The 22,682-nt window shown below is 44.0% G+C and overlaps 7 protein-coding genes across 7 annotated transcripts; 3 read left to right on the plus strand and 4 right to left on the minus strand.

Moving 5' to 3' along the window:
* Positions 1 to 958: 958 nt before the first annotated feature.
* VTP01DRAFT_2482 (uncharacterized protein) lies at positions 959 to 4,269 on the minus strand (the record flags this gene model as incomplete). Its single annotated transcript, XM_069380948.1, has 6 exons — positions 959 to 1,098; positions 1,156 to 1,698; positions 1,757 to 1,894; positions 1,951 to 3,121; positions 3,201 to 3,416; positions 3,475 to 4,269. The coding sequence occupies 6 exons, from the start codon at positions 4,267 to 4,269 to the stop codon at positions 959 to 961; spliced, it is 3,003 nt and encodes a 1,000-aa protein (XP_069237258.1).
* Positions 4,270 to 5,672: 1,403 nt separating this feature from the next.
* VTP01DRAFT_2483 (uncharacterized protein) lies at positions 5,673 to 9,040 on the minus strand (the record flags this gene model as incomplete). Its single annotated transcript, XM_069380949.1, has 12 exons — positions 5,673 to 5,914; positions 5,982 to 6,033; positions 6,105 to 6,149; positions 6,207 to 6,457; positions 6,531 to 7,536; positions 7,602 to 7,858; positions 7,933 to 8,291; positions 8,381 to 8,439; positions 8,512 to 8,561; positions 8,614 to 8,671; positions 8,737 to 8,844; positions 8,930 to 9,040. The coding sequence occupies 12 exons, from the start codon at positions 9,038 to 9,040 to the stop codon at positions 5,673 to 5,675; spliced, it is 2,598 nt and encodes an 865-aa protein (XP_069237259.1).
* A 779-nt stretch (positions 9,041 to 9,819) lies between these two features.
* Positions 9,820 to 10,687, plus strand: VTP01DRAFT_2484 (uncharacterized protein; the record flags this gene model as incomplete). The annotated part of the gene is made up of 4 exons (XM_069380950.1): positions 9,820 to 10,012; positions 10,081 to 10,169; positions 10,232 to 10,309; positions 10,367 to 10,687. 4 exons carry the CDS (start codon positions 9,820 to 9,822, stop codon positions 10,685 to 10,687), a joined length of 681 nt encoding a protein of 226 aa, XP_069237260.1.
* A 171-nt stretch (positions 10,688 to 10,858) lies between these two features.
* Positions 10,859 to 11,419, minus strand: VTP01DRAFT_2485 (uncharacterized protein; the record flags this gene model as incomplete). Its single annotated transcript, XM_069380951.1, has 1 exon — positions 10,859 to 11,419. The coding sequence occupies one exon, from the start codon at positions 11,417 to 11,419 to the stop codon at positions 10,859 to 10,861; it is 561 nt and encodes a 186-aa protein (XP_069237261.1).
* A 1,402-nt stretch (positions 11,420 to 12,821) lies between these two features.
* Positions 12,822 to 15,279, minus strand: VTP01DRAFT_2486 (uncharacterized protein; the record flags this gene model as incomplete). The annotated part of the gene is made up of 11 exons (XM_069380952.1): positions 12,822 to 12,975; positions 13,037 to 13,176; positions 13,257 to 13,312; positions 13,381 to 13,735; positions 13,791 to 13,912; positions 13,980 to 14,037; positions 14,112 to 14,152; positions 14,212 to 14,323; positions 14,381 to 14,486; positions 14,555 to 14,906; positions 14,973 to 15,279. The coding sequence occupies 11 exons, from the start codon at positions 15,277 to 15,279 to the stop codon at positions 12,822 to 12,824; spliced, it is 1,803 nt and encodes a 600-aa protein (XP_069237262.1).
* Positions 15,280 to 17,403: 2,124 nt separating this feature from the next.
* Positions 17,404 to 19,716, plus strand: VTP01DRAFT_2487 (uncharacterized protein; the record flags this gene model as incomplete). Its single annotated transcript, XM_069380953.1, has 10 exons — positions 17,404 to 17,727; positions 17,817 to 17,889; positions 17,967 to 18,091; positions 18,173 to 18,332; positions 18,408 to 18,733; positions 18,810 to 18,837; positions 18,914 to 18,972; positions 19,035 to 19,154; positions 19,232 to 19,529; positions 19,598 to 19,716. 10 exons carry the CDS (start codon positions 17,404 to 17,406, stop codon positions 19,714 to 19,716), a joined length of 1,632 nt encoding a protein of 543 aa, XP_069237263.1.
* Positions 19,717 to 20,487: 771 nt separating this feature from the next.
* VTP01DRAFT_2488 (uncharacterized protein) lies at positions 20,488 to 22,566 on the plus strand (the record flags this gene model as incomplete). Its single annotated transcript, XM_069380954.1, has 10 exons — positions 20,488 to 20,555; positions 20,615 to 20,807; positions 20,879 to 20,944; positions 21,006 to 21,133; positions 21,196 to 21,350; positions 21,410 to 21,561; positions 21,612 to 21,750; positions 21,910 to 21,968; positions 22,044 to 22,133; positions 22,228 to 22,566. 10 exons carry the CDS (start codon positions 20,488 to 20,490, stop codon positions 22,564 to 22,566), a joined length of 1,389 nt encoding a protein of 462 aa, XP_069237264.1.
* Between the last annotated feature and the right edge of the window lie 116 nt (positions 22,567 to 22,682).

Here is a 22,682-nt window from a genome sequence, read left to right on the forward strand (position 1 = left end):
TTCGAGGTTTGAGGAATATTTTCAGTGAATTCGAGGCGTCGTGCTACTCGCTTGGCCTTCATAAACCGGAATTCGACGGAATATGTTCTTGATTTGCTGTTAGCGCTCCTGCGTTCGGTTTAGTTCATAACAGTAGCGCTCACTTCTTTATCTCCTGAACATGTTGGAGCGCTCCAGGCGTCGCGATGCACTTCGCGCAAAAGACACCAAGGATTTCGGGAATACAGGTGCTGAATACCCAAAAATTTTCAGAGTTTCTTCGGATTGGTGTCCGTTGTGTCTGCCGAACTTCAAAAGTGAACATTAATCTTGTAGCCCATTTCGTGTTATACATTCTTCCATCCAACACATGTGGATGATGTATAAATTAATTAACTATAGTCTTCCATCAAAAAATCGGCACACCACTCGCTCCTCAGATCACTACAGCCGCCAGAAATAAAGTGCTTCCGGCCAATAACAGAGAAGAAACGCTTTCCAAATGTGGATTTTAGCGCTCAAAGAGGAATGTTACACAGGTTACTTTTTTAATGGAGTCTGTGTTTAGTGATAAGGGTAAGGATTAAGGATAGAGTCTGTGTTTAATCATGTAAGCAGCTTTGTTGTTTTGCAAAAAGCAACGCGTATGCAACAATGCAAAAGGCGGGGCATTTATATCAATAATGGTGCAGGTGCATGTTGGAACAATCCAGAGAAGCAAGAGTCGTTCACCATTCGGGAAATCTGTGCGTGTGCAGCCAAGTGACCGGTCCATAGATCATTACAATGTAACACGGTGCATGGAAAGTACACAGTAAACTATACGCTGCAGATGTAATCAGAAAGCAACCATACAAACATTGTTCGCAAAGCTAGTTGATGCAATAGAAAAACGATTAAAACAAAAACGAGAAAATATAGAGTAGCAAATATAAAAATAACACTAAACGCTAAAATATAGATATACTTTAAGAGCAATTCAGGCGGATGGTCTCCTAGGAGGCGGTGATGCAACAGGTACTTGCAATGAAGACGACTTTTCTTCTTCGTTTGCTTCTTCTGCCATAAGTAGTTCCAGATCATCTGCCTCTTCTTCGCCGTCATCCAACATCGGTGGACCTGGTAACGACAGTCAGCTTAAAGGGATGTTGGAAGCGATAATAAAACTTTTCTCACCATCTGGATGCTTTTCCATATCCACGAGAACATGCGGTGCTCCCTCCATGTAGTGTACACTGTTGCGATTACTACGGCCACCTTCCTCCTTGAGTCTTCGCAGAGTCGGATTCCGTGCAATTTTGCCCGGCACTGGAGTCGACGGTACATCTTGCTGTTTGCTTTTATCCTCTTCTGCTGGCGGCGTCTTTTCTTGCTCCTCCTCCTTCTCCTTCTTATCAAGTTTATCGTCCTCTCCGCTTTCTTGTTGGTTCTCGTCTTGATTGCTATCCTCCATGAATCTGGGAGCCACATCCCCATCCTCTGTCGCCCAAAATATGTATTCAAATTCGCTCATAAACAGGCGGATGATGGTTGCAGGGATATCTAGCGTGAGGGAAAACACCATGTTGATATTCCAAACGTTCATCTTGTTGATATCAGCGTGCTGCACAACGCAAATCAAATGTGTTGTTAGCGCTCGCAGCAGGGTATAGTTGGCAAGTGGTAGCTGCGACACCAACTTTCCAAGCTCGTTGACACGATCCTTGTGATCCAGCAAGTCTAAATGAAGCAAATAAGTTCTTGATTCATTCAGCCCCAGGAACGTCCCGTTCGTTACCTATCACGTGCAAGAACTCTGGCTTCATCTGTTCAGTGAGGACATTGGACGGTAATTCTCGTAGCCACAGCTTCAATAAGCCAGCTATAGCGTGAACATCGTATTCCTCGCCGGAGCCAAGCAGGTTGACATCTCCCTCTAAAATAATCATAAGTATGCATAAAGTAACATAACTAACAAGTTTGCAAACTCACCTTGATTAAATTTCTGTTTCAATGCAAGTATTTCAGTGTTGCTTCCACTGAGACGGTACAAGCCCTCCTCCATGACTGCCTTTTTGGCATCCAAGTATTCGATGCATCGATGGACAATGGCAGGCAGCTCGTATCCTTCCTTGATTCGCGAGTTCTGAACAGCTTCTTCCAAGGGCACTCCAAACACTTGCCTGCCTCCTTTATCTGCAGAAGGTCGTTCAGATCCAGAGTCGTTGGATGTTCGCGATAGAAAATTGCGGAATCCAGAAGGCACACTGCTAATAATCTCTGAGCCTTTTGAAACAGGTTCGCTTGTGCCGCTGAACATTTTCTTGCCCCATATAGTCATTCGATTCGCCTTTTGCTTGGATTTCTTTTCAGCTGCGGTGATATCCAGCAAATCATCGCTGCTTCGAATAGCACCGGGTGTTGGTGAGAGCATATTTGCACGGCTTTTAGGATCGTACGCCGCCTCTTCTTCGTGAATAGTATTTCCAAGGTTGCTTGTAGAGTTGCGCCTCGACATTGGATGGGCAGGGGTAAGTGTTCGACTTGCATATTGCTGCTCAAAGCTACTGCGGACAATCGGCTGCTGTTGTTGTTGCTGTTGCTGTTGTTGATGAGTTGGAGGTAAAGGTGGTGGTGCCTGAGCGATTGCACGTGCCTCTGCTGCCGAGTCGCCACTTCCACTGGAAACAGATGGCGAAGGACCATTATTTGTAGGCTGCTGCTGTTGCTGATGATGAGGCGAGGTCACTTCAGTTGAATGCGTCGGTATCTGCATATCAGGTACGTTCGCCAGCTTATCCATATTCACACCTTGACCCGTCTTTGCCATAATCGTTTTTATAGGTGCTGCAGCGACCGGTCGAATATCTATTTTGGAGACCTTTTTCGCCTTTTTGCTGCTGCTGTTGTTACCGGTGTTCTTCTTGTCTATATCTTCAAGGCGAATGTTTTCTAACAAGGCATCAATCCATGCGTCGCGCTCTTCGTCGGAATTTGCGCACAGTATATGCTTGATCGTACCAGACGATCCTAGTCGTTTTTGCTCTAATATCAGGAATGCATGGCGATACGAGCTCTCGGCGATCTCTGGATTAGCAGGTGCTGCCTGTCTTCCAAGCTGTGCATTAGTCAGCTTGATGGCGCCCAGATACGCTCCGCCTTTCTACATGAGAAAGGTTCTCGTCAGTTGGTACTTGTCCTTACACGATACCCAACGTATAAAAAAAGGGGCGAAAACTAACCGATTCAAAGTACTCCAAGACATCTCCGTTGATTACAAAATACCGGATTTTCCATCCTCCAAAGTTCTTGCCACGCTTGATAAGGTATCCAGCCTTGTTTTTCGATTTCTTCTGCTCTTCTTGTTCAAGGATATCTGTAGTCAAGAATTCACACACTTCATCGAGATTTACGTTCGGTGATGCAATAACATGCTGCAGGTATTGCTCCAAAACAATCTGACTAAAAAGGTTAGTCCGTTGTTCTTGACACCCCCTTTTGTTTTCTTTCTTGTACCTTTCGCTGATCGATTTTACTTGGGGCACGACTGCTGGAGAAGATCTGCTTATCATGCAACTTGCCCACTTTCTCGCCTCGCACTTTAATCTTGGCATCCAGCGCAAGGAAATCAGAGTAGAGCTTCTCGACACGCCACAATTCCTCCCCGTGAGCTTTCCGGACTGAAATAACAAATGCAATGACTTCGCGACCTCTATCGTTCCTCTTGATAGTGCTGCCGACGACTTTGACGCTGACGTTAGAATCGGCCAAAAAAGCACTTGGAGGTGCTGTGCTGGATCGTTTGCTTTCCTTGAGGAATGGCGGCTGTTGTTGTTGAGGCGATGTTGGTCTGCGGCGCCTGGCATCCACAATAGAAGACGATTTGCTGGCTGTCGGCATAATGATAGGAGGCGGACTCGCCGACTTGTAGCGCACCGCGGACTGGTACTTTGCAAAGGTTTGTGCGTCTTTTTCAATAATAGCCTGAGGAGACGTAGGACTTTGCGGCGGTAAAGTAACAGGAGAGGCGGATCTGTCGCCGTCAGAGGACTCGCTTGCTCGCGCTGCACGCCACAGGGAACGCGGCGGTGGCGTAGGTCCCTCTGCAGAATCGTCTACAAGTATGCGGTCTTTGCGAGCCAGCTGCTGTTCAAGATACACTACTCTGTCTCGAAGACCATCGCGCTCTGCTGCCAGAATGGCGTTCTCCTTTTGAAGATTCTGAATGAGAATACGCTGTTTCTCAATGACCTTTTGCAGCTGAGTCTCTGGTGGTGCATTTCCCGACCTGCTGACAGGTGGATGAGCCATAGAGAAATCACACGACGGTTGGGTATTTCGTGGATAATAAGGAAAGAGAGAGAGAGAGAGAAAAAGGGGGTAAGAAAGGTTTCCCGCCAATGGCACCCACGGTCTATAGCTTTAGCATCTGCAACCTTTTTGGCTGTGCACCATGCCACGATTCAAAACTTGAGATCAAATTCTGTGCAACAATGCGCGGCAATGAGAAAAAGTGGGTTATTTCTTTCTTCCCCTTTTTCTCCCTTCATTGTGACATGGCCCAGACCTTTTAGCTCTGCCTTTATCATTGTTGCTGCTTAAAAATAGCGTGGCTTGTCTTAGGTTCAACTTTCAAATAGAGATGTACGCTCAATAAACTCAGGTTTGACGTTATTCACATACGTGGTACAGTGCGCGCATTGTGAAATGATAATAATTACCGGAATCTTCGGTGATAGATATTTCCCGATGCTTGTCGTTTTGCGGCGATGCCCGGTCTTGCCCATGCATTTAAAAAATATCACTACGGTTCCATGCATGCTAAATGTCCGTTGCATATCGACGATAACTATGTTTTTTAATTGCTGTTTGTATTTGTAGAGTTTATCACGCTGAATGTGATGAATAGGGAGAGAAAGAGGATATTAAGACAACATTCTAGGGAGAGACTGACAACGCAGCACCGTAGCCAGATTACAACGCTTTTCTTGAAGTGACAAGTGTCCATGTTTGACTATACAATAAATGTCTTCAAAAGTACAGCAATCAGGCCACCACTGGTAGGGACTGAATTTTGGTGCAATGCAAAGTTGTTCTCAAGGTTTACCCATTTTCAATGGTATAAAGTGCTGGATGGTTATTCCGACGCAGAGCACCGTGTCTAATTGGAGTGGCAGTATTGGAGATTTATTTGCTTCTGCTCTCACAGCCACAAGTAAATGTCCTGAATTTACTAGCATGCCGTCATCGCCACTGTGGGGAGGATCCATCTGATAACATCACGTTCGTTGTATGAATAAATGTTACCCATGTAATTGTCCTCCAGGGAGAGAAATTTGTGACCGGTCGTAAGATTGTATTGGCTGTCAATGCGCGTAGCAGTATGGATATCAAAACATTGCCGATCGCTCTATGCGAGCATTTAGAAAGTCTGAACCAATATTTCCCAATCTCGCGCTTGTCCCTGTTTATAGTCTAGGGTCGCAAAAGTAGTAAAAAACTAGATTATGGTGATCGACCTTACGCACTTGATACTCGGAGAAGCATTGTCTCGAATATCCACAGAACAAGGATTTAGTTCATTTGTCCATATCTTTGTCCCTAACTATACATTGCACGTTGCAGTCAGTTGCATATCAACCTTTTTATTGTATTTTTGTAGAGTTTATCATCTTTTGGTGAATCGGATGAATAGGGAGGAAGAGGACAGGATATCAAGACAAGCATTCCAGGGAGAGATTGACAACGCAGCAAACGCTGTAAACACATATCATCCAGACTCCAAGGGCTTTGTTGATGTGATAGCCGTTCAGATTGACTACGATCAGCGTGCTTAAGAGTACAGTAATAAGACCGCTGGCAGAGACTAAAATTGTTGGTGCAATGTCGAGCTCGTAAGGTTTGCCCATTTTCAAGGTCTGGTAAGTGGATGATATTCCGACACCCAGCACCATGTCTAATTGGAGTGGCAATGATGTTAGACATTTATACTTTTCCTCTTCATCCAAATATAAAGTACTTACTTAGAAGAGGTCCGGCATAGCATGCTGAGATGGCCATCGTTGGAAAACCCATCTGATATGACAACGGGTACGTTGCATAAATAAATACTATCCATAAAAAAGCACAGTGAAATTAATGGTTACCTTAGCAATTGCTGTGTTGGCTACAAGGTCACCGATGCTGTTACCCTGGACAGAAATCAGTAAAACCTGCTTAAAACTTCTGAGTTTCTGCACCAAACTTACCAGAGCAAACACCGTTAATCCCATGATGGCATCACTGATATTGAAAATCATGCCCATAGCCTTCAGTAAGCCAACCATATTGTTGGCCAGCAAGAATATCCAGTTTAGTGCTACAAAAAATCCGGCAAAGGATAACATCCATTGCCACTTTGGCGGCTTATCGGCTTCCGTGAATAACATGACTAGCATTGCCAAGCAGCAACCAACGAGGACTCCAAAACCGATATACATTGGCTCAATTAATTCGTTCACTGTATCGACAAAATGTAATCAGTAACCAAAGCTCCTTTCTTAATCCCACACGGGAAAAAATGTCACTGTTACCTGCCAAGATAGCAGATATGAATGTAGATGCGAAGACAGCTTGCACCGCGAGCAACCACTGGCACCAGTCATTTTGAGCTGTGTCATCTACTTCGATAATCTCTGAGACCGCATCCTCATACTCTGTGTGAGCAGCGACGGAGAGATAATCCTTGACGGGTGTTGTGTCAGCCATAACCTCAATCTCATCCACTTTGGCACTGTCCGGTTCCACAACCGGTAAAGTGAGTCGGAACACAAGGACAATGGGTATTGCCACCAATGCATTGAGTTTTCCAAAAAACGATTTTTCCGCCCAGTCTTGCGTGGTAGGGAGCAACGTCAACCTTGCCTTTTCGATAATCTCCAGAATGCTCACAGATGCATATGTTCTGGGGATTGCGATGCGAGAAACAGAGTGTGCCGGAGACATGATCATAGACATGGTGTTGTACATGGATGTAGATGGACTAACTACCGGGCTCTGACAGGCCGATACGAAAAGTTCGTTTTCCGTGCTTGCAATGCTTGGGCTTGTGGAGATGTGCAAGGAAGCGGAAAGTCCTATGCTTCGTTGACGCTGTGTTGGCGAAGTACATCGACTGCTGTTGGTGCTTTGATATTGCCTTGGGGAGGTTTGCTGCATAAATTCTTGATTTGGTGGCGCAAGCCTAATTTCTGGTATAGTAAACTCGGTATTGGGATGGTCTGCATTGTCAACTGTGAGACTGATCTGCTTGTTTTGATTATTTGCAGATAAATATGTAAAATAGTCCTCTGCAAGACCCGTGCTGCTGCAGTAACTATCTGGCGTAGTAGGACTTGTCATCTTACTCCTGTATGTCGTCAGGACCTGGTCTGTCACAGTCGAGGCACGTGGTCGTCCTTGCTGCCGAGTGGAATATGTCGCCATCGCATCTGCAAAAGGTTTCCAGTGTGGCATGGAAGTTTGTCTTTGACGTATGATCGGCGATTCGATCATGTGGCTACTAGTCGCTCGACGTATCGCACGAACATGTTCTCGAAACTGTAAACTGGATGTGTTTAAAATGAGCCGAGTCTCTCTGAACTTCCTTTGCATAAACACTTTACCTCGATTGCGCCAAACAAAGATGTTCTTATACCGACCCGGGGAGTCATGGGCTTTCGAACTAGCCGCGAAGAGATCGACCCGCTGGTGCTGGTGGTTCGTGGCATATTAACAGAAGTGGTTTCTGTTCGTAGCGATCGTGGTCTGCTCGTTGTTGGACGAATAAGATGGCCTAGATGACGCTCATAGTCAGCCATACCGGCCATTGAACCGAAACCGTGAGTGGGGATGCTTAGACGTGGAGGTTTCGAGTGCTTCGCTAAAAGTACAACATATCTCGTTAACACCATCCTTTGCAACCAAGTACACTTAAAGCACTAGTTTGGCAAGTACCTGGTGTGCTGAGCAAGTGTGTAGTTTCATCAACCTGTGCTTCTTCGATTGCAGTCTTGCCTTCTTCTTGACCTTGTTTGCTCTGAGCAGACCATGTTCCAAAGAGTACGACCATTACGTAAGTTAGGTAATATGATACCAGAGCGACGCCGTGATACCAGTAAATCCGCTGGTGATACACAATCCATGTCATTATCATAATAGCGCCCGTGAGGAATGTTGCATCTCGCATAAATGTTATCCGGGTCGATTTGAATGGTCTTATGATACCCATGGAGCCTGATACTATGGCAACAATGAAAAATGCAGCGCCGATCAATTCACCAATGGCAAGAGATCCAGCTCCTGACTCCATAGCGCTATATATCAACACAATGAACACAAGGGTGTTAGCTCATGAAAAACGAAATAAATCAAGAAAGCAATGTATTCTGTTTTTCATATATACCTGAATGTACTGAAAAGATCGGGACTTCCGTTACCGAAGGCGAGCACGGTGACGCCAGCCTACATTGTATGTTTCCTCTTTTAATCATGTTTCTCGGTCTGCTCCAACGATAAAGAAGATCTATTTCTTACCAGACTCTCGGACAGGTTGAGCTTCGCGGACAGCGCCTGCAGATTCGGACCTAAAGACTGCATAAGTTTTTGCTACCTCTATGCCGCTTTTCGTATACTTGCAGAAGAAATCGGACGCGACGACGCTAATTGCGCCAAATAATACGACGAGCAAAAGTGCCTATTATTCGGTTTTAAGCTTCACATGAGTATCCTGGTGCTAAATGGATCATATGTGTAGCATACAAGAGCAGCAATGTTAATCGGCTTCCACATAGGCGAGCAATAGTACACTTTTAAGTATAGTCCGCTGAATCCATGGCAAGTGGATTGTACAAACGAGCACTTGTCCGACTGTGATTCTATATTTATGCATGACTTTTATCAAATCTTGTGTGAGGATAACAACAGCTAGCAACGACGGTTACGGCTCCCATACCGAGTGCTTCTTGGTTCCCTCAAAGATTGGAGACTGAGAGGATGCTGCTGCGAGAGTGACCGTAGCTGCCGCAATTATTAAACAAAGTATCAGGTACGCTCGTTGCGACATGTAAGCAGTGTAAAAGAGACGCTTTCCAGACGCAAAGGAAAAGATAGCAAGAATAAAAAAGGAAAAATATGGCGTTCTTTGGCCCCTTAAGATAAAGTTTTTTGTCAAGCTAACAAGAAAGGGGAGGGGGGGTTGTTGATAGAAAGGGAAAAAAGAGAGATGGGTAAATGCAATGAGCTCTCTCAATGCTCCTTGATTTTATTCTTCTTTTGTATTTGTGCGTGATATGTGAAGATACGTATCTCAAGTACAATGCTATGCATGTACATCTCAGCCAACATTTTTCCTATTATAGACAAAAAATTATCACATATTGGACGTTGTAGGTCTCTTTTCAATTATTGAAAGGAACAAGGAAAGGAAGCTTACAGCCATCTATGTGACAGTTGGGAAAGCAAGCGGTACGCTGCTGCACACGTATGTCGGAAACGAACCTTAATAAAGTGTGCTCCTGGGATAGACGATGAAAAAAACGTGTGCGTTATTGACATAAACATATTACACAGCAGCAAATTCAGCACTTTTGAGTCTCTTGAATAATGAAAGCTACAGGTCCCCTTTATTTGCAGCTGTCCCTATCAATCCCCCCTTCTAGCCCGTGTTATTATTTCTTAGATTTGTCTCTTTACAAGCAAGCAATATCCCCATCCCGTAATATTATCTATATTCTTTTTTCAAGCGGTTACCGGCAGCTGCAAACCTTCTTTTTTATTTTTGTTTCTTTACTTTTTCAATTTCTACCAAAACGACCAAGTAATACCTACAGTCCCATTCCCTTGATGATCCCAAGATACCCCTTCGCTCAAATACCCATATTATCGCTTGTAATGCTTGCCTTTCATGTCGTGAACGCTGAAATGTCGAGCAATTATACGCTCGGATCTGTTGTCGATGAGGATCCTGAAGCGGCAAACAATTCTGCAGCCGGACCTGCAGCAGATGCCGCCGGGGGTCATGCACAAACTCCAATCGGTAAATGCGCTGATCTACGCTTGAGTCGTTCGTTTGGCTGAAAGTTTATTTCCCAAATTATTGTATAGTCGGTCTCCCCATTAGCAGCTGGTCCATACTGCAACTAGATGATCAGTCCCGAGCGTCTGTATGTAACCAACAACAAGGCTTTTGCAATGTATGTATGAATCACGTTGTTGATTGCCATATAGTTCCTTAAACCACGTATAATTGCTACAGGATCAATGTGGTGGGGGAAACATGACGACTATTAATTTTTGTAACGTGACAACAATGGCGTGGGACTGCAAATGTCAGGTAAAAACCATAATCTATCTCTTCGCAGCGTTTCTTGCTGATGTCCGATGCTGTTAGAACAAAGTACCTGACTGCCCACCGTACCAATGGCCTGTTACCGTAGCAGAATGTAAAGGACGGGAAAGTGCTTGCCAAGCTGGATGCACCGATGAATCGACAAAGGACCTTTGTACGAATGCATGTAGTCACTATTACAAATGCAATCGACCAGGTGGACCGCCAAGTAAGCTGCACACTGAGAATCCAGATCAAGTTCCAGTCTACGAAGTGAATCCCGTTGGATATGCTCACGTTGCTGCACCTTCCATGCTTTATTATTACTCTATTTCCCTTTTATTCATTGGTGAAATCTATTCACTCTTTGAGCAAATTCCTTGAAATATAATTTAGGGTAATGGGGTTATAAGTATGTTACAAATAAAGGAGATTTAGGAGGGAGGATGGATTAAAGCTGTCCAGTATAATCCTTATAGTGTCGTTCCGTGCGTGCGCAGACAATGTGTAAACTTTATATAAAGACAATGTATATATTAGGTGTGTCGCCCGAGTTTAGCTGATAATGCAGCAAATGCATTCTTCTTCCAACGCAGGTTGACTGCCCGTTCTTCGTGCTCCCAGTGTAGGCGAAGAAGACTGCGCCGCTGCTGCCGACATAAAGCTGCAATTCTTTCTGGGATTTGAAGTAGCCCTTGCCGCGCTGCTATTGTTACCATTGTCTCCACATTGCCGATTGCTGGCCTCTCTTGTGCGGCGATCTGATGCAACTAGCACCTGATTGTTTTCACGCCGGCTATTTTTGGACGAGCATCGATTATCCGCTGACAGTATCCCAGTTGTGCTTTCCATGAAGATAAAGGTGTCGAGACTACTGCTACTCTCGCTGCGTCGCACTCGCAAGGAGGGATTTCGGTATAATCCATAATGGATATCACCCGCGGTCATGGTACCGAGATACGGATCGGCAACAGCTGTCAATCCTGTGCCGAATGCTGCTTCGTCGTAGATCTCGACCCTCGCTCGTCTTTCAAAAGCTCGATCCAGCACGGCCAAGTGTCGGTTCGATAGTCGCTTGTGATCCATCCCATCTGTAGAATACCAGTATGATGCCATGGTGCGCAAGAAAGGGAAACAAGATTTTTCAGCACAGTAGGTTTTATCACATATCACGAAAAGGAGACGTAAATCTATATCTTTCTTGACCCAAGGAGCAAAATTCAAAAATTAAAAAGAACTTTGACGGGCTGAACTGACGGAACTGGGAAGGAGGGTTTAGGAGTACCCTGAGTGGGATCGACCTAGCTCTTTTATCTTGGGTTTGCTTTCTGGCCCTCAACTTAAGCGACAGATGGAGCACGCGAAGCGCATGCGCACGCTCGACCCAGCACCTCCTCAACCCTGTCAGCAGTTGCCAAAACATCTCCTCAAAATTTACCTGGCTTTTCCACTCCTGCTTTTTAGTGCAACATACAACTGATTTGGAACATTTGCATTAGGAAATAGGACCGTCCAATGCAGACAATGAAACGAGGATGACTTGAGTCCAGCATACGCTCTCCAAAAGGTACGATGGGCGATATTGTTTATAGTAAACAACTTTAAACTGGCGCATTCGGGGATAAGGGTCGTTAAGAGGGATATATAGGCCCTAAGAAGCACAGATCTTTATACTATTTTGTGGACTTTCTATCTCATGTCTCTCCTTTTTTCTTATTTCAACCGAAGGCCAAGTCGTCACCTGCTCTCTGCCATTCTCCATTGCTAAGCGCAAAGGCAAGAGAAAGAGAAATAAAAATCGAGGAAGCCAAGTTTCAGTGACTATCATCCTTGAATGTGCTGATTAGATATTACTGTTATTAACGGCGATAAGTAATGTCGCGAATATAGCCGCAGGTCCCCAAGGGATGTCTTGATTTATCATAGTCACATATACTGTCGCATCGAGTTGCCATAAAGAAAACTTGTATGTCGTAAAGCACGGCGGCAGCATCATCTTCTGGTAATGCAAAGGTTTGTGCAAAAAGCAGAAGATCAGCGCGTAAGCACGCCTCGTCATGTTACACTAAACCCTCGTCCATTCGGGAGCGTCTTACATAGATTTCTTGCTGTCGAGCAAAAGCATGTAATCCTTTGATCCCCGTGTGGAAAGGAAACACTAGAAGTTGGAAAGAAAGGATACCTTGCATGCCCACGTAAAATCATTATACTATTGAAATTCCATAATGAAAACATACTCTAAAAATTAGAAGGTACTATCATATATAATTCTAACCACTTATCACGTAGCAGCTTACATAGCTTATTGTGATGCAAATTCGTTCACCCTGATCCGATCGTCCTGATCCGCAGCAACATACACATTCATGGCGTATTATTGACCGGAAACGTGATCTAATCGAACTTTAAAACTTATCTACATGAACTCATGGTAGGAAAAACAGTAATAGAAATTACAGAGGAGCAAGCTTTTTCTTATCGTTTTTGGATCCAACGCTGTTAATATATCCTTTCTATTTTATGATTGAGAAGAAAGCAGCAGTGATTCCCACTCCACCGGTCCTCGTTCAAAAGGATGTGCCTCAGTGTTGAAGACATACTCATCCAGCGAAATTAAATCTGGCGGACTGAAAAGCAAATAAAGATACTTGAAAGTTTCAGCCAGCAAAAAGCTTCAAAGCAACGCGGGTTTAGATAATATGCCGATTCGTTTTAAAGAACGCTTTCTATTACCTCTCCATGGAGTCGCTCTGATTTTCAGCTATTGCCTCCTTGCTATCTGTGGCAGCGAAATCTGTTCGTTGAATTGCCGAATAGCCGCTACTTGTCTTGCAATACTTTTCGATAGCTTGGAAAATTTCCCATCCATATTCCTTGTTTTGAAAAATAACATGTCAGTGTAATTCTCAGGTACGCTATATATCACGAATCCAAATTAGAGGGCGTAGTCTACCTGATATTTCGGGTCACCGGTGATTCTATACATGATGAATATACTTTCCAAGGTTTCTACAGAAAAAGTTTAAAGACAGATTTTTAGTGTGACAAGTGCGCATATATCGATCTATCCGGCTTACCTGGTCGCAGCAAGTATTGGCTCTCTCTAGCTCTCAAACCAGGAGGTCGTGCCACGGGCGGCTTGAGTTCTGAAGGGCTTTCGAAAATATCTTTTTCCTCGTACATTGGAACTTCGGCCGCATTGTTGTACCACCAGTCATGCGCGCTCAAGAGCTCCTCTTCCGTCCTCTTGTATGTCAGCGGGTTGTAGGGCACGGCCTGCGAGGGGAGATGCCAAGCCTCCGGTGCCAAACCTGTGGACGTGCTCCGATACATGTAGACGCATGTTTCCAACAGTCCCTTTGCAACTTGCATGTCGTCCGGGCGGTCAAAAATTTTTGCTCCCATACCTAGCATACCAGCTGCAAAGCATGTCTATTTTAATGCATAAGTCACTCAAGGTTGACACCACGTTGAACTTTGTGTTTACCAAATGATCCATTCTTGCATACAGCTGCTTGTGCTTCGTATCGAAAGGCGGGAGGAACAACATATCCGATCCAGGTAGCTGGCGAAGCATGTGTTGTTTCATACTATCGATCGATTCGATATCTTTACATAATCGAATTCAGATGAGACTTGTGATACATACAAAACGAACTGTGTGCACGAAACTTACATAGTCTACCATACTGAGGTATCTTCCCCTCGGTCAAAATATATTCCTTGAGGAAGTACTATCCGACAACGTGATCCGTTAGGAGCTTGGCTCAATTTCCCTGCTTTGCATTTATCCAGACGAGGAACGTACCTCGTAAGTACTGTCACCCATTGCACCAAAAGTACAAATAGCTATGTAGGCTGCTGCGTGAGATGGATAAATTATATATATGCGTAAAGGTTGTACTTGCCATCCATGAAACGTCCTCCTCTACCCAAGCTCATTCTTGTCGGGTACAGTCCGGGGATATACATGCCATGTTCATATCCCATTTTTTCCAGCTTGTCAGTTACTGCTTGTACCTTTTGGTCAAGAACTCAATTCGCCTGTATCATCAGTTTGCATCATATAACCATTACCATTTGGGCAAACGTTGCATTTCCTGTGTGACGCGACAAGACCATAAATTCCAGTTGCACAGTGCCAGCTTCGGCGAAAAGTGTTGAAGTTCCCTTGATGGTCTTGCTACCGTAATGGTTTTGCTCATTAGCACTCTTGGTAGAAACCTGCAGACTTCAATTGACTTTAAATACCTATCAATTATATACTCGTGGGCTGGGTATCCCGATGGATTGTCAAAAGCCGGAAGCAGTTTTTCCGCCAATTCACGCGCTCGATCCAACAGAATTTGGTGCTTCTTCCCAGACAGCTCATAGGCGCTCAAGAGTCCAGCAAGATGACGGATGTTTGTCTCAAATACCGATATAGGCTTAGCGCTTGAGTAATTGGTAGGCAGATATTTGAGAGCGTCTTGGAACACATCGTTGAGATCCATGACCAGCATAGTACTCAGCGAGTCAACCAAAGTAATGCCCCATCCTCCAAAGGGATCCTTGAACGTGTTGGTAACAGGTCGTAATTCATCGTGTCCGATCGCATATTTTCCTTTTGCCCAGCGGATCACGTTAGCAAGGACGAAGGAGTACAGAATACAGATGCATAAATTCTTACTGTAACCTTCCCATGCATGCATGAATGCTTCCCTGACTGCTTGTCGTCGCTGCTGCTGCGTTGGTGTCAGATCTCGTGCAAGGTATTCGTACTGTATCCGAGGCAAAGCTTTCCGAGAGCCGCCCACACCAGCCGACGACGTTTCCGCCGCAGACTCCTCGTCTCCAGAACCGCTTGGATCACGATAGTCCATCAGACGACCTTTCGTTATTTCGTCAAGCGGCCTTATTCCGAGATAAAAATGACCCAGAATGACCACTGCTGCTAACGCCAGCGCAACGACTTTCCACTGGTAACGAGTTAGCATAGTTAGCGCGTGCGTACGTGAGAGAAACGACAAAGAAAACGGTGAAAAAGAAGAAGAAGAAAAGGGAAGCAGGCAAAGCTAAAAAGATAAATAGCAAGAGGGCAATAAAAATGTATGTGCGACAATACTGTATGTGTTCGTGCGACCTAAAATGCTGAGGCCCGTTTCCAGGCCAAGTAACACAATCTGGATCTAATTGCAATGCTATATTAGGGGAGACCCGACGACGATAGAGATATGACTTGCTTGCTGCAAGAAGCACCTTGCCGTTTGCACATTTTATTTGGATCCAATTTATCAACTTGGTCGAGACCAGCTGTGCTCCTGATTGATTGAGACCAAATCAATTGATGCTGCCCCCAATTAGAATGTGAAAGGAAGGAACGGCTTTTTTACTGAAAGCCAAATAATCTTCTCTATAGTTAGAAGCAGCGGCAGCAGCGGCAGAAGCAAGCAGAACTTAAAAATTCTATACTGAGCTTGTAAATGATTTATTTACATTGGCATTCGACGTAATTCGCGGTGGAAGAAAGCATGCTTTGCTTGCATCACGCACTTACTGCTTCCTTTTAGGAAGCAAGTCTGCATTCTCGATCATTCGCCACTACTACATTACTCATATGAAACTTTCTGTGCTGAAGAACGACTATCCCCCCAGAAATATTATTATTAGATAAAGTGATCTTTGTTTGCTCCATATCCGCAATGTTGCATGAAATGTTATACACAAAGCTGACAAGTAGGTTGTCTGATCATGATCTTTACAATAAACGAGATATAATTTTTTTTTCTGCTTTCGTCCTCCGTTATAGGAAATGACCGAGATATTCTGTGATCGTTCGAGAAAGCGTTACCTTCATATTGATTTCCGAAAAGTTTCTGTACTTTCGCCAATAGCCTTTGATATCTACCTCTCATAGCTCCTCGAATGGCTTTAGGACGAGTCATAAGTTCGCTACTTACGTCCAAGGATAACTCGTCATGTACAAACCTCTGCATCTGAGGATGCAAGAAGCTACACCCCAGAATTGCACCGTTTTATAAGCATCTACGAGTTTCATGTGATGAACCAAAACATGTTCATACGTAGGCTGGAAATTCGATCATTGCAGGATGCGCTGCTGCGTGGTAATCTTTGTATTTGAACAAGTCAAGACACGATAATCCATACTTCGGTTTTGTCAGTTCCACAAAGAGGAGATAAAGATGCATAGCTCATTTGTTTTTTACAGAGCTCCTCAGAGTCAGGACTAAATCTTTTGGAATTTTATAACTTGGTAGCAGAGGCCCAAATTCGATATATCTGCGTGTCTGCCGTCGTGTTTCGTAAATGGAACGATTCGTGCTGTAAATTGCTCAAGAAATAGAACAAGGATCGAGTGGGCCGAGATTTTATCCGTAAAAAGGGCGAGGTAACCATTCTATTATCCGGTTTGGTTAGGTGTTTTACTCAATAGTACGTTTCAAATAAAAGGATCCGGAGCCGCAATATGCATTAATCCGCAGAAACGGATAATCCTATGGATGAGCCATTTTACTAGTGAGGATATCTACAAAGTGTGATAGGTGGATGACATGGTCAGATTACTCGGTGGCACAATATAGCCATGCTCTCTCGATCTTGGCGCCTGCAGGTCTCACTGCATTTAACTTTTATCCGAACTCAATGTGGTGGGTTTACCGCGACTTGATTTGATGTCGTCAATCTCTGTTTAGATCTGGATCTGCCAGTTATGATTCCTATGGACCGTCATGCATAACATCAGGATATATACATCATGTCCGAGCATACGTAAATATCCCACACATGCATTTGAAACTCTTCTGCATACAGTAATATTATTATGCAGAACAATGTTAAACCATTTTTCCGCTGGATAAACTTCTCTTCTAACATAATCGTAGAGTGGGAATGGATAGACATAGCCCAACACAGCCGACACAGCCTCATGTTTACAGGTAGGACAAGCAACGGCTCCGCGTCAAATCATGGTCTGTGTATGTTTTAAGTTCCCATCTGTGCATCCTCTCGAATATTGCAGTTGAGAGCAGATATAAAAGGCGCAAACTTGCCTAACTCTTTTTTTTTTCTTTAACTTCTCCGCTTCTCTACATTCTTGAGTAATGTCGACACCGTCGCTCCTTTCATCGGTTACACCGATTGTAAATACGTCCTTTGAGCGTGTGACGGAGCTTTACCAGACGCACGTACTACCACGTCTCAACTCCAGACAGGGCCGAGTTACGGCTATTAGCACGGCCGTTGCAGTTACCGTTGTCTACCTCGCCTACGATAAGCTCACCAAACCTCCTCGAAAATTACGGCATATACCCCAGGTCAGCTTTTACAACTTTGTTGAAGCAGTCACGAAAAGAATCCCATTCTTGATCTACACCAAGAAGAACGTGATCCCGCTTTTGGAGGAAAACGAGAGCGGTGTCTACTTGGTATGTGTTAAGAAGAAATAAATATTTGTATATTTTCACGTGAATATGCAGAAAGCTTTCTCTAACTGGTTGGCTTACTTTGAAATAAGCGTCCTGATCGTATGGGATGGACTGTGTTCGTCGCTAACCCCAAGGTTGCAAAGCTTGTGCTACTCAAGCAAGGTATAGCGGGACATTCCATTTCAGACTTTGCGAATAGACTTCAGGTATCTCACATGCACGTACGCCTGAATTGATAGATCTATTCCCCAAGTACGATCACGCTATAGGCTCGAAAGGAACATCCTTCCAAAAGTTCGCTCTGGGCCAGGCAAACAATCTCGTGTTTGAGCCTTCCATTCACAAATGGAAGCAACAGCGCAAAGTAAGATCAAGCTGAGTTTTTATCAATCACTCTGAAAGGATGATATTAAATAGACTTCTTCAAATTATCGACGTTGAACAGGTTGCCAATCCTGCCTTCCATCGTGCAATGCCCGTCAAACTGTTCGGTCGCATGACTTCAAAGCTTTTCAATGTTATGGATGCCACGGACGGCCAAAATCTTGACTGGCATGATCTGATGAGCCGTTGGGCTTTGGATATTATTGGACTGGCCGGTTTTGGTATGATCGTGATCGATGTAATCTGCTAACCAGCAACGACGTAACGTATTTTGACAATTTCGTTCTCCCACATAGATTTTGACTTCAACAGTCTCGAAGACCCTGACGGAATTTATCCAACCCAATACAAAGAAATCATCAAGGGTACCCGCGACCCCGTCTTTATCTTCTTCCCTTTTATTGAACGGCATCTGGGCTTTTTGTTCAAAAAGTCTGGTCGTACCAAACGCCTTATTTCTGAATTTTACGACATGATCAACGAGATTGTTGTGCACAAACGTCATGTCTTGGAACACAGCAATGTCAACGAGAATCTTGATGAAAACGAAAAGGATCTTTTGACTCTTATGATCGAAGCAGAATTGCAGGGAGAAGGAGCACTTTCTAACGATGAATTGATGGTACGTAACATATTTACATACTTCAAACCTTCCGTTTATCAAGTATGCTAACTGATTTTCGTTTTCTTTTGTAAAGAGTAATTTGGTTATTTTCTTTATTGCTGGTATGCGTGGATATCCACTTTAAATCACTTTGAAGTCACATATTGCTAACTTCGGTACCTGGCACCAATTGTAAAGGCCATGACACCACTGCAGTTACTTTGAGCAATGCTATCTACTATATGGCTATGAATCCTGTATGTTTGATTTTATTTATTCACAAGAGATTATGCCATGAGTCTAATAAGCGGTATATCAGCACGTTCAAGAAAAACTTCGAGAGGAAGCGATTACCGTCCTCGGCGATGATAAGGTGGACGTTTGGCCGACCTTGGAGCAAACAAAGCATCTGACATATGCTAATCTCGTAATCAAAGAGGTAAACTGTCCAAACATTCTGTCACTCAGGATTTGGTTTTACTCACTGTGTTCGTATCTCGATGGATACGTATTTAGACTCTGCGTATTGGAGCACCTTTGCCTCACATTTTCTCGAGAGAAGCAGCCAAGGATTGCGAACTTGGTGGTTACTTTGTCCCAAAGGGTACTCCTATCACTGTGGATATCCATAACATGCATCACAATCCGCATGTCTGGAAAAACCCATCCAAGTTTGATCCAGAACGCTTCCGAGCTGGTGGTGAAGCAGATCAAAATGAGGGCATGGCTTGGGTACCATTCAGCAACGGAGGACGTCAATGCATCGGTATGAACTTTAGTATCAACGAGCAGCGCGTGTTGCTTTCTATGCTCGGTAAGTCTTTAAACGATTTATCCGTCACGTTGATTCTGACAGGCATGTGTGTGTGAAAATCTTTGCAGTGCGCAAGTACACATGGACTCTTCCTGAGGACTCTATTCACAAGAATGGTCTTATCACGACTCCTGCCGGTTTCATAACGCCTATCGATCTACGCATTAATTTCAAGCGTCGCTACTAAGCTGTATTGCTTCAAAGTAAATTTTATAGTAGCTTTAATTTGAGAAAACTGAATACAAATCAATATCTTTGCAACATTTCTTTTCCAATAACCAATGTCGGGATACTAGATAGCCGCATTCATTGGTCTCTTCCGGCTTGTTATTAGCCGGAATTGGGGTTAAATCCTTTTACATCAGCATTATTGCGAGAGTAATGATCTGCATATTTTGACAAACTATCATCAACACAACATAGAACATCGCAGAAACGCGAAGTGATTTTAGAAAAACTGTCATGACGGGTCCGTGTGATTGGATATGCATCCCCATACAAATGACGTTGATGTGATCTGCAATTTGTATTGCTACAATAAGAGTGTCTCATATTTGGTCGTTCAATGGTTGCAACACGGCGTTAGAATTCAAATTTTCGGTAAAGATTAAGCGACGACTTCAATTAAGCGTTTGAAGTGTCTGGAGCTGTCCTGATTAAGGATCAATGTAAGCAAATTTGATACACAAACCTGCGTAGCTGGATGATACACCCGAGACCTAGTCAATTAGTTTGCTGAGAGACTATGTAGTGAAATATATCAGAGAATCACTGACTAGTTATTGTAGGAGCAGCAAGCAAGGATCAACAACCTTTCAGAAAGGAAGCACTGGATGAATGATCATCCATTCTCGGGTCTCGGGGAAATAGCATCCGACGATGCTTTTGTCTGTCTTTTAAGTATGCACTATAAAATTTGGGATAGCTGCCCAAGAACGATTTACATTTTGCAAGAGTTATGTCGTCCTTTGCACTTTCATCAGTGGCGCCATACATCAGTTCACCTTTTGAGCACTTGATTGAACTGTATGAAAAACAACTGTTACCATGCATCACGACCAATGCAAAGTCGAGTGATCCATTAGCTCCGCAGCTGCGCTCGCAGTGTTGTATCTCGCATACGACAGGATCCTACATCCACCACGAGCCTTACGCCACATACCTGCTGTCAGCTACTTCAATTTTCTCAAAGCAGCCGTCAAAAGAACACCACTGCGTATTTACTCGAACGAGAATGTGATGCCTATTCTAAAGGAATACGAGGCTGGCATTTATCTGGTAACAACGAATAATCATGATATTATCAGGTGCCAGTATTTGCGCTGACTAGTTGACGCTCTAACTCCCAGACCGATTCGGATGGACGGTTTTTGTTGCAAACCAAAAGTTTGCCAAAACGGTACTGTACAAGCAAGGTACGAGGAAGAATCTTTCTTGTATCTAGGTTTATCTCATGTAATATTTTATTATGACCAGATGTGTTTCCAAAGAGCGATCACAACAAACGAAGAGAAGAAACGTCTTTCAACAAACTCGCGTAAAGCCATGGTGGCAGCAATCTGGTCTTTGAAACCGACGTTCAAGTTTGGAAGAGACAGCGCAAAGTAAGGGCGACGTACAACACAATGGGTGAGCATATATAATAACATCTACTGTGTTTAGGTAGCCAATCCAGCTTTCCACCGCGCTATGCCGTCAAGCTCTTCGATCGCATGACTTCAAAGTTGTTCGATATTATAGACGCCATGGACGGCCAGAATCTCGATTGGTTTAACCTAGTAGGGCGTCTCTCTCTTGATATCATTGGATTGGCTAGCTTTGGTAATCTTTGTGCACACAAAAGACTCATGGCTCCAACTCTAAACTTATTCTTGCTGTAGATTTTGATTTCAAAAGTATAGAAGAACCTGACGGAGCTTGGCCTGTCCATTACCACAATGTTGTCAAGGGTACCCGTGATCCATTGTTTACGTTTTTCCCTGCCACGGAGCAGCATTTGGGTTTCTTTTCACAAAATCCCGTCGCACAAAGCGTCTTATTTCGGAACTTTTGGATATGATTTATCAAATTGTGTTGGAGAAGCGTAAAGTCCTCGAGGAAGGCCGTAAGGCAAGCGACAACCTCGATGACAATGAGAAGGATCTCTTGACGCTCATGCTCGAGGCGGAAATGCAAGGTGAAGGATCCATGGCGAACGCTGAAGTCTTGGAAAGACGAGGATGTAAGCATATTTGCCTTGATGCTTTAATTGTTAATGCGCCGTTTTTCTTGTAACCATCTTACAGAGCAACGTGGCTGACTTCTTTGTTGCTGGCAAGTGATATGACATTGAAGTGGAAGGATTCGAAAATTATATATATACTGATAATTGCTCGAACAGGTCACGACACAACTGCGATTGCTTTGAGCAATACTGTCTATTACTTGGCTGTGAACCCGGTATGATTTATTAGACAACCCAATCCCCTTGAGAAATGCAAGTGTCAGTCTTGACTAACAACTGGTATTACGCAGGATATTCAACAAAATGCCCGCGAAGTAGCAATTACCGTTTTAGGTGATGACAAGGAGGATGTCTACCCTACCCGTGGAACAGACAAAAGAGTTGATCTACATCAATGAAGTAATGAAAGAAGTGAGTTACAATTATCTGCAGGTTTCGAGAACTGACCAAATTCACTTATAACACTGATGATAGACTCTTCGTATGAGCACTCCGTTGGTCAGCGTTTTTTCAAGAGTCGCTGCCAAAGATTGTGAACTAGGTGGCTACGTTGTACCGAAAGGTACACCTGTCACTGTGGATCTCGATAGTGTGCATCACAACCCTCATGTCTGGAAGGATCCTAAAAGGCTTGACCCCGAGCGTTTCCGACCTGGCGGTGAAGCCGATCAAATTGATTCTCTATCGTGGATGCCATTTGGAGGTGGCGGCCGCCAATGTATTGGTCTGAACTTTAGTCTCAACGAGCAGCGCGTAGTACTCTCAATGCTTCTTAAGGAATCCGCTGGGATAAGATGCGCAGCTGACACGTGATCTTACAAAAAGGTCTTTGTAGTACGAAAGAATACATGGAGTCTCCCTGACGATTCCATCCACAAGAATGGACTAGTTACGACGTCGACGCTGCTGATCAGCCCAATTGATCTACG

Source organism: Rhizomucor pusillus, assembly GCF_041956525.1.
Source record: "Rhizomucor pusillus strain CBS 183.67 unplaced genomic scaffold VTP01scaffold_13, whole genome shotgun sequence".
Taxonomy (NCBI): domain Eukaryota; kingdom Fungi; phylum Mucoromycota; class Mucoromycetes; order Mucorales; family Lichtheimiaceae; genus Rhizomucor; species Rhizomucor pusillus.